Below are 14050 nucleotides of genomic sequence, written 5' to 3'. Positions count from 1 at the left end.
AAATAAAGGTGTTTTAGCTCTATTTGAGTCTTCTGAGCCACAAACAAAAACAGTGTTGTGCCAAACAACAGAGCCAACCACGAAGAATGGTAGATCGAGATAAAATCTGAGAAAAAAAATGGATATCAACAGTCTGGCTCCTGAATATGGAGTCCAGGATATTGTGGGACAAAATATCAAAAGTATTTATAGATTTTCTACACCTACTCCCACATCTATGTACCTTGGCAGTTATATATATCTTCAAGTTAAGAATAGTAAATCTATACTTTCCTCAGTGCACTTACCTTTCGATATTTTGTCTCTCAGTACTTTTTCTTTAATACTAATGTGCCACAATATTCTTTTCCTTGATATTCAAGCGTAAAATAAAAGCAAACATTAAAAATAGTGCTATAAAAGGTTCATATTTTAGAGAAGATCTAAAGCCCATAGAGTAGTTACCCACCCGGCCTAAAATATAACGAGGAGCTTGTCCTAGTGGGTAAACGAAGATGGCTTGCCAAGAGTAGACTACAGACCCTCTTTCTGGACACAAGAAATTTCAGTACAATCCAGATGATTGTATGACTACCCTAGTCAAAACCATTGTCCCCATAGATGCAATGCATGGAAATTATGAAATTCGTTTTTTTGGGGAGTTTATCGAAGCTACCTTAGATAATTATTTCTAGTAGATAGTGCCACAGATTTTATAATAGGCAGAAGGACTCGGTGATTAAAATGATCTTGAGTAGTACCCCCTGTCCTATTTTTAACCTCACATGTGCACCATACACTGAATACACCAATCTACATTAAGACCCACACACCCATACTTCACCTAACGGCTTACAAAAAGATCCCTGGAAAAGACCCCCCCATTGAGCATTCCCATCAGGCATTGCAGCGCTGAACCTAAGTGGAGCAAAAGCCCAGTGATGAAGCATGACACCTATCTAGGTGTGTGAGAACATTTGTTACTCCAGAGTCACGCTCCATGCAGACTGTGGAACCAGACTTACCTGAGTATGGAAACACTTCTTATTAGGAACTACATACCCTTCTGACCTTCATTAGTTTATTGAAGTTACCTGTTGATTTAGGATCTTTTGGCATGAGAAGTCTGTTCCTGGCACATTTGTAGGAAATGTCCTGTGAGATTGGTGTGTGCTGGAGAAGTAAACTGAGGAGGTTGTTGCCTAGCCAAACACTCAAAATGTTAGTGGAGATTGTCCTAGAGTGACTTTCAGTGAATAGGCCAGACATGTCTATCAAATCAGAAGGATCGTCCAACAAACTAATCTGCAAAGCAGATGATCCTCCTCAAGAAGTTACTTGGTCCATCCAGCATGCCTCCAGTTGCCCAAACAGTCCCCTTTCATTACTTTGTAGACATTCTCACCTTGCCAATCTATGGCACACTTTAGCTTTGACCTAGCAAAGAGTGAGCATTGGGGTAGCTTATTTTGCTTGGTTCCAGAACAAGCATTCCCGAGATCTATTAAGGAAGTCCCTGATCGTACTGCACAAAGCAGAGGTCCACCACCCACATGAAAAAAGTGAAAGCATGTTTGTTCCTTGTTCTTGTGGGCTCAACATCCTTTTTGCTCCTTAGGGTTAGAGCCTAACCTGACCTCATTCATCTGCATTGGTCTAATATTTCTGAGCTTGGAGTTTTTGGGGTCCTATATAGATAAGTTTAAATACCCCAGGAACACTGGCGTAACAAAACTTGAGGGGGCCTCCCTGCAAGGTACGTGGCGGGGCCCCATCCAGGCTCAATCAGATGCACTCCTGCCAAAGTGCTGTGCTTGGGCCCCCCGTACCATGGGGGCTGCAGGGGCCTATGTTCGCCACTGCCCAGGAAATGTTAAGTCTGCGCTAGATACTAGCTCTGGGAGCCCTAGAAATTGATAAGTTCGAATGTATTGTCTATAACACATAGGATGTATAAATAAGCATTACAGTCATGGACTACCAAATTCGCCAGCTGGCTAGCTAGTGCCTTGTGCTACTAGCATTTGACATGTACAACCACAAGTAAAGGAGATTTTGGTGCCAAAGCTTTGGTACCTAGAGCTCTTTTGACCACAAATATTGGGAACTGAGATTTACACAATTTTTTTTAAATTAAGGTTTTATTACATGTAATCAAGGTAAATATGAAACAAGAATTTACTGTTTTTGCATTATGCCTCTTTTGGAGAGGTTATCGTGTGGAGTTTATAGTCTTGGCCAGAAAGTCAGTAGTTACTCTACATGGACAATTTTCAAAGTCAGTACCTTTGCAAGATACTGCAGCGACACCCACACTGCCCCCTCTGGAAAAAATGTCAATACTTTAGACAACCCCAGAACACTCCGTGATGCTGAAACCTTTAGGAAAACATTTTATGTGAGCGAGTATGAGAATACTTACTTTTTAAAAACAGTGCAGTACTAAATATGACTTACATTAGCAACTTAAACTTCAGCCGCCACCAAAATGGTGGCCGACTGATAGGTGCCAGCGGGGCTATGGAGAGGCTCAGTACCTTCACACCTCTCTTGAAAGGATCACATAATAATTACTAATTTCATGATAAAGGTGGGCTGAATTACAGGTGGAACCCCCTAGAAGAACTGTATGGAGATGTTAATGCTTGCTACAATACCAACAAGACCTGCTTGAGCCAACAAATCTTTGGGACTTGGCAAGTGGCCTGCCCTCTGCTCAGTTTTGCTTCAACTGGTTCATTGGCTAGCATGCTTCTGAAATAATGACTGGATGTAAACAAAAAAACTGCTGAAATCACACCACCTGACAACTTCTGGTGATGCTGTCTTTATGTGTGGATGGATGGGTCAGATTGGCTCTCAGTTCCGTGATCAGGTGCGGCTGCGGTGAGAACCTCCAGAAGGCAGAATCTGCTAAAGTATCCTATTTGAGTCACACATGGATCTTCAGCGACATCGGCATCCACAACATCGGCAGCGACAGATCATGCAGATATGCAGCTGGCAGAAGTTTGCTCTTCGCTGCCCCCTGCAGTGCACGATTCTAATATGGAAGGCAGCTCTGTGAGCTTATTTCTGACACTAAGATAATTGGGACCATGGACGAGGATTCTGGCTCAGTCAGCAGTTTGGTGGGTTGGGGCTTACAGATTCAAGAGTTTCAGGAGGCCTTTTTCTCCTTATAAGAGCACTCAAATACAGATAAACACTGGGGTAAGGTTATGACAAAATGCATGGAATATACAGAAAGGTTAACAAGGATAAAAGCAACTTTAAGAATTCATGCATGAATGTGGCATTTGTGTGAGAATCTGTGAGCATAAAAAAGAAGAACATCTGCAATGGGATGCAGTCTCAGGGTAATGAGTCGTCTAGATGGCTCAGTCCTGGGTCCAGGGCATTCCATTCAGCATCCAGCCATGGCATCAATTTTTGATTTACTATGCGTACATCAGAAGGAATATCAGTAAGACTATGCATCACTTAAAATCTCTATATGAAGACTCAAATAAACAGTCTGTATGATTGCTAAACAGGTTAGACCTTTGTGAGGCAGGATATCAGAGAGTGAACAACATACTTGCAACCTGTATTAAAGGAATGAACTACAAGTGGCAAAAAACAAAGGAGAAGACTAAAGACCTGGCGTTGAAAGTAGATTTACAGAACAGCATGCACAGAAATAATCTAGAAATGTTAGGCATTCTGAAAGAAGCAGAAAGTTTCATTGTCCACCTGTTCCAGCAGGCCTTTCCACATTTGACCCGGAAAGTGTCTGCCAGATTCAGCGAGCTCATTGTTTTTCTTTCAAAAAACCTAAATACTCAAGTGGGAATTATCATCCCCCATGCAAAATGAATATATATATAGGTCATTTTTAAAGGTCTTGAATGCACCACCAAACAACCCAGGGAAAGTTGGTGAGTCGGAGTACGTTTTATCGGCATGGTGGAGTATTTTTCTATCGCCATGTCTGCCAGTCCAGTTAATATCTCTTGCATTGGCAGAAACCACCCTCACTGCGGTTCCTGTCAATGCATAGTAAGTTTGATGGATGGTTCTGTCAATATGATGGAGTTGTATGTCAAATCTTCAATATTTTTTTATTTTCAAAGACAAAGGGCCAGATTTAGGTAAATGGCATTTACCGATTCGTAAATACCGAATTTTACTGATTCGGTATTTACAAATCGGTAAATGCCATGTAGATAAATATTCGGTAACAATTACCGAATCGTTATGATTCGGTAATTACCGAATCAGTATTTACCGATTCAGTAATTGTCATTGATTCCTATGGGCCTTGTGGCACTGTTTTCAGTGCCACATACATGTAGATTTACTGATTCGGTAAATTTACCGATTCGGTATTTTACCGAATCGGTAAATTTACCGAATTGGTAAATTTACTGAATGTGTACAATTCAAGCCCCCTACATCTAAAACTCCAAATACCGGTTGGTAACAACCAAATTCAGCCGTTACCGACCGGTATTTGGCTACCTACATCTGGCCCCAAATCCAATAATTCGATTTTCTCTTTGAAAAAAATAAAACCAATGATCTCCTTGCCATAGGATATTTTTCCCTTACTGTGGGGTCATTTTCAAAATTTCACTGCCCCTTACTGCCATGTTTCACCTGGTGGTGATGGACAGTGAAAACAGGCCATTTGACTGCCCACTCTATATTGGGTGGGTGGCCAAATGGTCAAACCTCTAAAGCGCCTTACTCTGTCGGGCTGTTGGATGTATATGTCAGCAGTGGAGTCTGAGTAGCCTCCACTGCTGACATACTTCTGACATTCTTCAGTTCTAATCGACTCTTACTGAGGTGGGTGGAACTTCAGTATGGAGGAGAGAGCACTCCATTGCCTTTGAAAAGACATACCCTCTCCACCAACCCTACAATCAGGCCCATGTTTTTTTTTGTACATTCACACTTTTATGCAACTATGGATCACCCCTTGAAGCTACATCAGTTGATTACATTGTTCCAAGTGGCTTGGACTGGAAACAATGCAGTCATTACAACGACCTACCTTAATGCAACTGTTACAACGCAACTGCCTTTACATCGCATGCTATCACAATGCATGCCATTACAATGCATGTCACTACAATGCATGCCATTACAATGCATGTCACTACAACACATGCCATTACAGCGCATACCATTACAACGCATGCCATTACAATGCATTATAAGGTAAGTAATGGAGATTTTGCTAGTATTAGGGTGAGTAGGGGTTTTTGGGTACAAGGAAATAGTAATTTTTACCCCTGCACTAGCCAACACTTACCATACTGTTGCACTCACTGGAGTGGGAATAGTAATTTTTACCCCTACACTATCCAACACTTACCCTACTGTTGCACTCACTGGAGTGGGAATAGTAATTTCTACCCCTATACTATCCAACACTTACCCTACTGTTGCCCTAAAAATATTATGCATTGTAATGGTAAGCATTGTAATGGTATGCGTTGTAATGGAATGCGTTGTAATGGTAGTTTTAAAAAATGTGTTATAATGACATGCGTTGTAAAATCATGCAATATAATGGTAGTTGCGATGTAAAGACTGCGTTGTAAAAGCATGCGTTGTAATTGCATGCGTTGTAACATCATATATTCGGCTGGGACACAAGCTTCACCACAGGAAACATATTTGCAATAAACATACATTTATATGTATTTCAGAATCCCAGGCTTAAGAGCTACTAAACATATGGTATATGGGATCTATGTTTGATGTTGACTGGATGGGGCTGTTTAATAAAGAACACACAGTGGGCTGATTTAAGTGATCTATGGCCTTTTGTCTCCTTTTTGTTTTGGATTTAGGACCAATTATTACTGGAAACCATGTGCTTTTACCTTGCAGGCGATAACTTTGTGAAATTGTATGTTTTCCATTATTTAAGTTTTTTTAAGTAAATTAATTTTAACATCATATACAATTGGGGTTTGCCATCTGTTTCAATTTAATTACCCGGGCATGTGTATAGTAATTTGGCATGCTGCCTCATAATACTGTATTTTTAATCCAGCCAGCAAATTGACAACATAGTTGATGTAAATATCATTATCCCTACTAAGACAGCCACACTCCGTATTCACTGTTCACTTATTGACATTTGATCTCTGTTGGGCACTGGTAGTAATACCACTTGAAAACAGAGCAAGTTGCCACAGTAAATTAAGCCTTGCTGCTGCTTAACATGCCGCTGATGTGTGAGACGGGACACACGTGTGACCCCCAACAATGCCTACTCAGCCTTCCAGTCTTTCGGGGTCAGTAAGTGGGCATTACAAAATGTGATAATAGTAACGCCAGTTATGTAAAGCAGTGACAAGAGGCAGAGAAGTGATATGGGGCATTTTATGGGGCATTTTATAAAAATAAATTATCATTATCATGAGCGATTAACCAAAGCTTGGCGAAAAAGTTTTCTAGGACCTACCTCAACCCTGCGTTTTGTATCACTCACGCTCCTGAGGCTTACAGTTTACTTTTTGAAATTCCAACCTATTTTACCAATAGTTTAGAATATTGATAAATGCCATTATTCCTGGCAAGAAAGAACAAATAAACATAGATTATTTCTTCATTAATCCAATTCTGGTAAGCACCTTCTTCTAAAATGAATGATTATCAAAACAAATACTCGTCTCTGTTTTTTCTATAGAGGTGATAGAGAGGAATGAGGAGAAGTATATGTAAGGAACGGTGAGTGGGGTGGGGTAGGGGTGAGGAGTGAACAATGATGAATGAGGCATAGAGAAGTCCTACAAGGGACAGCTTTATGTCCATTTCAGTTCATCATCATATGTGCATTTTTCTCATCTTACTTGATTAAGGAGGAGGGCTGATCAGTGAGGATAAAGAAAGATGGAATTTGAATGACGAATGAGTGATATTTGATGAGAAATGATGGCTGAGCAATGAGGGAAAAGGGATGAAGAAAGATGAATGAGGTATGAAAGATGGATGCATAAGAACCAATGATAAATGAGGTATAATCGAAGATGGATGATAACCAGGTCTGGTGGCTCAGTGGACTAATGCGTCTAGTTCAGGGACCTGTGTTTGACCGCATGGTGACAGGTCCAAATCAAGGCGGGTCCACTCAGCCTTTCATCCATCTGAGGTCAATAAAATGAGTTCCATTGAGTTGGGTCACAATAAACATCTGTTATTCAGCGCCAAGATGACTACGGGTGAACGTGCACTTTACAAATACACATGTTATGTTATGTTACGATAGATGAGATGAGATGAGATGAGAGGAGAGGGATGTGGGGTTATGACTGAGGGATTATGAATGATGGATAAGGGATAGGGAATGAGGAATGATGGGTGAAGGATGATGGGTGAGCAATAATTGATGGATGTGGAATTATAGACGAGGAGTTATGGATAATGAATGGTGGGCGATGAATGATAGAGCATGAATGAGGGATGATGGATGACGAATGATGGTAAGGAACAACGGCTGATTAATGGTAGATAATCTGAGAAGAATGCTTCACTGTAATCATTGTGGAAGTATGTCATTGAGGGATTAGTAATTGTTATCTGTGCGACGATTGATTTTAAGGCCAGTTTTTCTAAAAAATGAAATAAGGTCAAGGATTCAAGCAATAGAGCTTCTTATGGATATGCAGTTCTTGGACAATGAAATTGCTTTGGCGAAGTTTGTCCAAGAAGCCAAAAGACTTCTTAAGAATTATGGAAATAGTAAGAAGGGCCCAAGGAGGGACAATCAGAGTTAAATTGAATGGTTGAAATTTTAATACGTATGCGTTTTTATTATTTAAGTTTTAGGTAGATTGGTTGGAGTCCAGTATGATTTTATAAAAATACGTTTTATGTGAAATAATGCATTTTGGTTTTAGGTTGTTTTAAAATATTTTTAATTGTATTTTTATCTGTGCAATGTTGGTATGTGCAGTTTAAAGACCAATTGGTCATAATAAATTATTTTTGAACTGAACTGATTAGTAATGTGTATTTTCCACGATTCTGGGCACCAGCATTAGGTGTTCCCTTACCTTCCTTCCAAGAGGCACTTTCTCTCCCCTTTGGTAACAAGGTGTCATCAGTCGGGAAACTGCTAAAAGTATTATTAATGCTGTCTCTTTGACTTCTACACGGCAACCTCAGATCACACAGAATTACAACAATACATCCAGAAAAATAAAAAAATAAAATGTGAAAAATGCTCATATCTCTGAATGGTCAACAGAGACTAACTATTAAGACCAAAAGAAAATAGGCTTAAGAAGCGTCAGTCTACAATTAGTACATTTTGGTCTCGTGCTCTCCTGATGCACAGCAACAAACCCGTAAATACAGCAGGGAATATGGGCATCGCCCGTAACTCATAGGGTTTTTCCTAGAGGGTTGCTTGTGTCCTTGCATTCTAAGGTAGGGTTATCAGACTGTAGAAATGCTGTTTATAGTACCCAAGCAAACACTCCTATTCGTGGGAGCACTGATAGAACTTAAAGATAGTGGAGCGCTCTCTAGGGGATTTGTGTTCTACTGCATTATCCTGGCAGGAGAAGTGGATATGTCCAAGACCCTAACCATCCTTCTGGAGGTTTCAGAGAGAGCACGTCTCCTTACTGCTCACTTAAATACAGGGGGCCTCATTTATGAAAAGTGACGCATCGCTACGTGAAAACAGAGATGCGTCACTTTTCATTTCGTACTTCTTGCAACACCAATGATGCGTCATATTTACAGTATGACGCATCATTGCGCAAGGAGTTACAGATACGCCAGTATTTCTGAAGTATCTGTATGGTGCAAAAGTGACACATTGCTGGAGTGTGCCACAAAAGTAACGCAACTCCAGCAATGTGTCCTTTCACATGGGGCAAGCCCCATGTGAAAGGGCCTGCGTCAGTCTTACACCTTCTGTGAGGCAGGTGTAAGAAATTGACGCATTTGCGTCCTAGAAGTGGCACAGTGAAATCTTATAGATTTCACTGCATCACTTCTATGACCTTTTCCTGCATCAGAACGCCCCCTGCATACCTGGCGCAGGTATAATGTAGCGCAGGGGTTTACAAAGTGACGCATATACCTAGATGCGTCACTTTGTAATACGGTGCAACAAGGCACATTTTTTTTAAGCTGCTGGTGCCTCACAAAAAGTGACGCACCGGCGTCGTAAAAGCGACGCACGGCCTCATAAATGAGGCCCATGATGCCGATATTGATATTTCTGAGAACTTTCCTTTAGATCTTAGGCTATGCATGTGTATGCTGACGTAAGGGGTGCGAGTACCCATCACAATTGACTGGCTGGAGTTATAGAGATACAAATATGCTCCCTCTTTGATAAAAGTACATGATATTTCAAAACTATATTGCAGTTCATTAACAGAAATTTTTTCTAACCCTGTCCAATCTGCAACAAAAGCAGCATGCGCATCGTAGATTGCCCATGAACACACAGTGTATGAACTACTGTACGCATTAATAACAACTGGGGTTCATTGGTGACAAAGAACGAGTTTATAATTGAGGTAAGAAGGCGTGTAAGCTATGTAATATTACTGTGATTTATACAGTCATTAGTATGGTCACTAAGCAATGCAGGGGTTTGTTTACCTTCAAGCCCTGGTTTTGAGCATTCCACTGAGACTCAATGATATTTTCTAATTGTTTGAGTGGATCATCCTTAGTGTGAGTGTGGTTAATATGCTGCTTTTATGTACATGTTCGTATGTGTGATTCTTTGGTGAATGTTGTGTTATGAGTGTAGCCACATGTATTTACCAAATCAATTACGTGCCATCTGGAAGTATGTGCATTTTCCGGCTTGAAATATGTATCTGGGGTAATTGACAGCATGCACAGTAATCCTTTAAGAGTCTAGTTGTGTTGGGTGGTGGTTGGTTTGCTGTTCTATGTTTTGCCATGAAGATCTGTATTGCTTCATAAAGAGCGGATTGCTGTTGTAAGGTAAGCTTGGACCAACTGTATGGTTTGTATGACCAGAAGTATGTTGGGTGAGGTGAGTGTTTCAATTAGGTTTCTAAAGTGAGGGAACATCAATAAAGTAGGCGTGATTGGAAGGCTGCAATATATGGTGTGCTACAAGAAACTTTAAGCACTCGTTCTCAATACGATATCTGCTACAAATGAACAACATACTGTCCCGTTTAATGCCAATAGGCAACGCATTATGGTGATGTAGTGGTAGATTTAGAGTTTGGTGAATGTGGAACATCTCCCAAAAAGTTGGGGCTGTCCTATTCATCCAATTTAGAGGGTATTGCTATCTACGCACTCTATAGAGAGTGGCACAGGATATCTGTTGCATGTTGCTGTATGTCCTGCATCCACTAAACTCTAAATCATGATCATATTCACCTCTAACTTCAAATCCCAAATCCTAGGTAGCCTGGTTGCAGTCAGCAGCAGTGGACATAACCATTGTGTCTTCTTGATAGGTATCTGACGATGACGGCAAGGACACCCTCTAGCAAGTTAGAACTGTGCTGCTGTAAAGTTCACCCCCTGTGGACATGAAAACAAATTTATGGGTTGAAACCTTAAAGGTTTTACTCAACTCCTCTGTTCTCTTCCAATTCCCTCTTCACAGACTCACAGTTTGCAACTGGCGACATAGACGTTTTACGCCTTACAGAATGATGAAAGAACAAGGCAGCACAGAAGTTCCTAATGAAAAAGCACAGTAATGAACTAAGCCAGCGAGAATCAATGAATGAAAGGGGTATTTAGTGTGCTAATCGTTACCTTGACGTTAGGCTTCTTCATCGAAATCCCTCGATACCAGCCTGGAAAAAAGCAGAAGGAAAGACATCACTTAGAAAGAAAACAAACATGTTTGGCAGTTTTTTCTGTCATGGTAGATCAGTGGCATAGCTAGCCCCTCTGCCGCCCGTGCAGTCCCTGCCTTTCCTGCCCCACGTGGCCGTTAGAGTGGCCGGGGGCTGGTGTGATATTCCTGCCATGCTGCCCGCAGCAAATGCATGGAAGGAGGGGGGTACTCGCACCCTCAAAACTTAGGCGCCCAGGGCAGACCGCCCCCACGCCCCCCCTACACCTTGCTACGCCACTGTGGTAGATTTAGTTTGTGTAGGGCAGGTTGGTCAGTCTGTGTTGTCTTTGCTGGCTGTGTATGTACAAACCAAATTACTGTTCACTACTTTCACAGTTGCGGCACAAGGTGAAACAATGGGCCCCTATGGAGAATATTTCAAAGGACCACTGAAATTCCCCTACCCACAGCATAACTGCTCAACCTTAACTGTATCACCTTAACAACATTCCTCCTAAACATATCTCAATATTTATCACTGTGGTTGTTTTCTGCTCCTCTTGCCTGACCAAAATGTTTTGATACCATATTTTATTGCTGTTAATGAAGAGAATGCTCCCGCTGGTCAACACAAAACACTGTTTCGAATACAATAGGACAGTCAGCAAACATCTGCCCTCATAGGAAATTCTCCTGAATAATCTCAAGAACAATGATAATATAGACTTATAGCCCACTGCCAAGGGTTATATTGCTTGCTAAAGGTCCTGAACCCGAGATATAGGCTCGAGCAGCAGGCGAGGGAGAGGGCCTTTAACAACCAGTATAGACTGAGGCCGAAGGGCTATAAGGCAAGGAAAACATTCCTACCACTGAGGGTAGAATGTTCTAAGCTGAAAGGGGAAAAACAGACAGACAAACACCAGAATGTTGCAGCAGAAGTTTTATACCAACCATTGTAAGCTCAAAGCCACTTCATTGTCTTCCATGGACCTCCCAAAATTCCAATGTTCTAATTTAGCCTTAAAACCCACTTTAGCAGGCTCTACCAGCCATTAAAAGGCCCGCTCCAGCATAAAAGGCCTGAGCCGAAGGTGAGGGCCTTTAATTAGGGAGTGGGCAATTAATAACCGGTAGAGCCTGCTACAGAGGGCTCTAAGGCTACCAGAACATTCCGCCCCTACAGGGCAAAATGTTCTAATTTGTAAAACAACAGCCTCACGGAGCCTGAGAGAGTTGAAATCCCCTCAAGCTCTGTGAGACCTTCATTAAACATTGGAATGTTGAAGCTCCAAGCTCCTACCCGCCATCAGAAACCCGGAGCACGCCACTGTTTTCAATGGAGCGCTCAACATTCTAATGTTTTAACATAGCCTTATAGCCCACTGCTGATGGCTATACTGGTTTTGAAAGGCCCTGAACACGAGTTATAGGCAACAGCCGCAGGCAAGGATCTATAAGGAAGGAGAGGGCTATAAGGCTGTTAGAACATTCCATCCACTAAGGGTAGAATGTTCTGCATTAAAAGGGGAAAACATAAAGCCAAACATTGGAATGCTGGAGCTCTGAGCTTATACCAGCCATTATTAGGCTGGAGTTACTCCATTGTCTCCAATGGAGCGCTCCAACATTCCAGTGTTCTAATATATGTAAATTGCACAAAACAGAGCTACTCTCTTAAGAGTCACCAGTCTGAAGGGTCACACCAAAGCATCATATAATTTGTAATTAAAAAAAGTGCAGGGGCCCGACATTCTCATGCCCATTTCTTCCACCTTCCTACACTTCTTGTTTCTTTATCTCACTGCTATGGGTTTGTTTTTGATCTCTGTGTTCTCCCTTTGTCCGCCTTTTCCTATCATCAACACTAGCAACCACCAGCACAAAAAAATCTCTGAATCCGATCCTCCTAGGTTCCATGCCATAGCAATGCATAACTTCTGCCACCCACAATTTTTGTTATTACTGTAAGTAACATCCACTGCATATATTTATCTCTTCCTTTGTTGATGGAGAAATTTTCAAGGTAACATCCAAATTATTGTCTCGTCTTTCCTTTAAACAGTCCTGTAAGATCGTTGGTTACAATTTCTAATAACTCACTGGATACTCCTATTTTTGTTTATGAGTACACTACTTACAATACTCCTCTCCTGTCAAAGGGACAGCATTAGCAATTTGTTTCCTTCTTTGTCTCTACTAAAACCGTTCCTATTTCTCTTTCTCTTTTCTCTACATACATTTTCCTCTTCCTACCTGTCCTTACCTTTCCTTAAGTATACCTGATTTGGCCTATTTGCTTTGTTCCTCTCTGTACCTCGCATATTATTTTACATCATCTCTATCTCTGCCCTCTTTTCTCCCTCATGTTTCTCACTCTCTTTCAGTCACTTGTATCCTACACCATTTATTTTATCATACTCAGTTGAGCAACAGGTAACTATCTAAAGAAGTGTGCATATATAAAGCGGAGAAGAAGGACCTGTCAGGGTAAGAGAATTTAGTAGAAGGTTATTTGATTTTAACCAAAGGAATGATGACAATCCTCAGAGAAGAGTTTTACGCTGTCGTTGTGTCACAAAAGTGATGAAAACCATCACAAAATCTTTTATTTCCAATTTACTTTCCAGCGTAAAACTTGTTTAGCGCTAGAAATAACGGGAAAGTAATACAAAGTACCTAGTAGCGCTGCTTTGCATTACTTAGCACCAATGGGAGGCATACCATGGGTTCCCATGCAACCACCCAAGGATTCTGATGCTAAACCCTATTAACTAATTTAGGTAGACAGAGTTTAGCATCAGAAAACTGTGCCCCTGTGACGTAGGTGCAAGAATAGAGAAATGCTTTCATTTCTCCTTCCTTTTCGGACTTTGTACGTGTGTGGCACTTTAGAGCACACATACAAAGACGGAAAAGGGCCAAAGTTAGTCAAAGCATGGTATTTTGTACTGTAAGGGTTCCATGGCGCAAAGGTGTCCCTGCGGCGCACGGCAGCTGATTTCTGCTCTGGCGCTAGGGAAAGGGGCGCAGAGTGCCATATTTTAGTCAATTTAGAGCTCTCTTTCTCTCTCCTTCTCACGCTGCTGCACTGTTTTGCATGAATAAATGGCAACTCTGCCCCTTAATGTCTATTGTTGCAGCTAGGAATGAAGGAGGATAAATTACTGATTTCAAATATTCAGCAACTAATGCTACCATTTCAAGTGCTATGTGTATATGCCTTAGTCTATTACTATGTACTAGTCCACTAAACATCTAACAAGC

The 14050-nt window shown here is 41.2% G+C and overlaps 1 protein-coding gene across 1 annotated transcript in view; it reads right to left on the bottom strand.

Annotated features, from left to right (window-relative positions):
- DOCK3 (dedicator of cytokinesis 3) overlaps positions 1–14050 on the bottom strand; it is a 1414611-nt gene that overhangs the window by 985848 nt on the left and 414713 nt on the right. Inside the window, exon 3 of the mRNA XM_086938817.1 lies at positions 10759–10799. Coding sequence (XP_086794943.1) covers positions 10759–10799 — 41 coding nt within the window. The remainder of the gene's footprint in view (positions 1–10758; positions 10800–14050) is intronic.

Source organism: Lissotriton vulgaris, chromosome 9 (genome assembly GCF_964263255.1).
Source record: "Lissotriton vulgaris chromosome 9, aLisVul1.2, whole genome shotgun sequence".
NCBI classification, from domain to species: domain Eukaryota; kingdom Metazoa; phylum Chordata; class Amphibia; order Caudata; family Salamandridae; genus Lissotriton; species Lissotriton vulgaris.
Note: the sequence above shows the minus strand (reverse complement) of the source record. Positions and strands in the feature narration are given on the sequence as shown.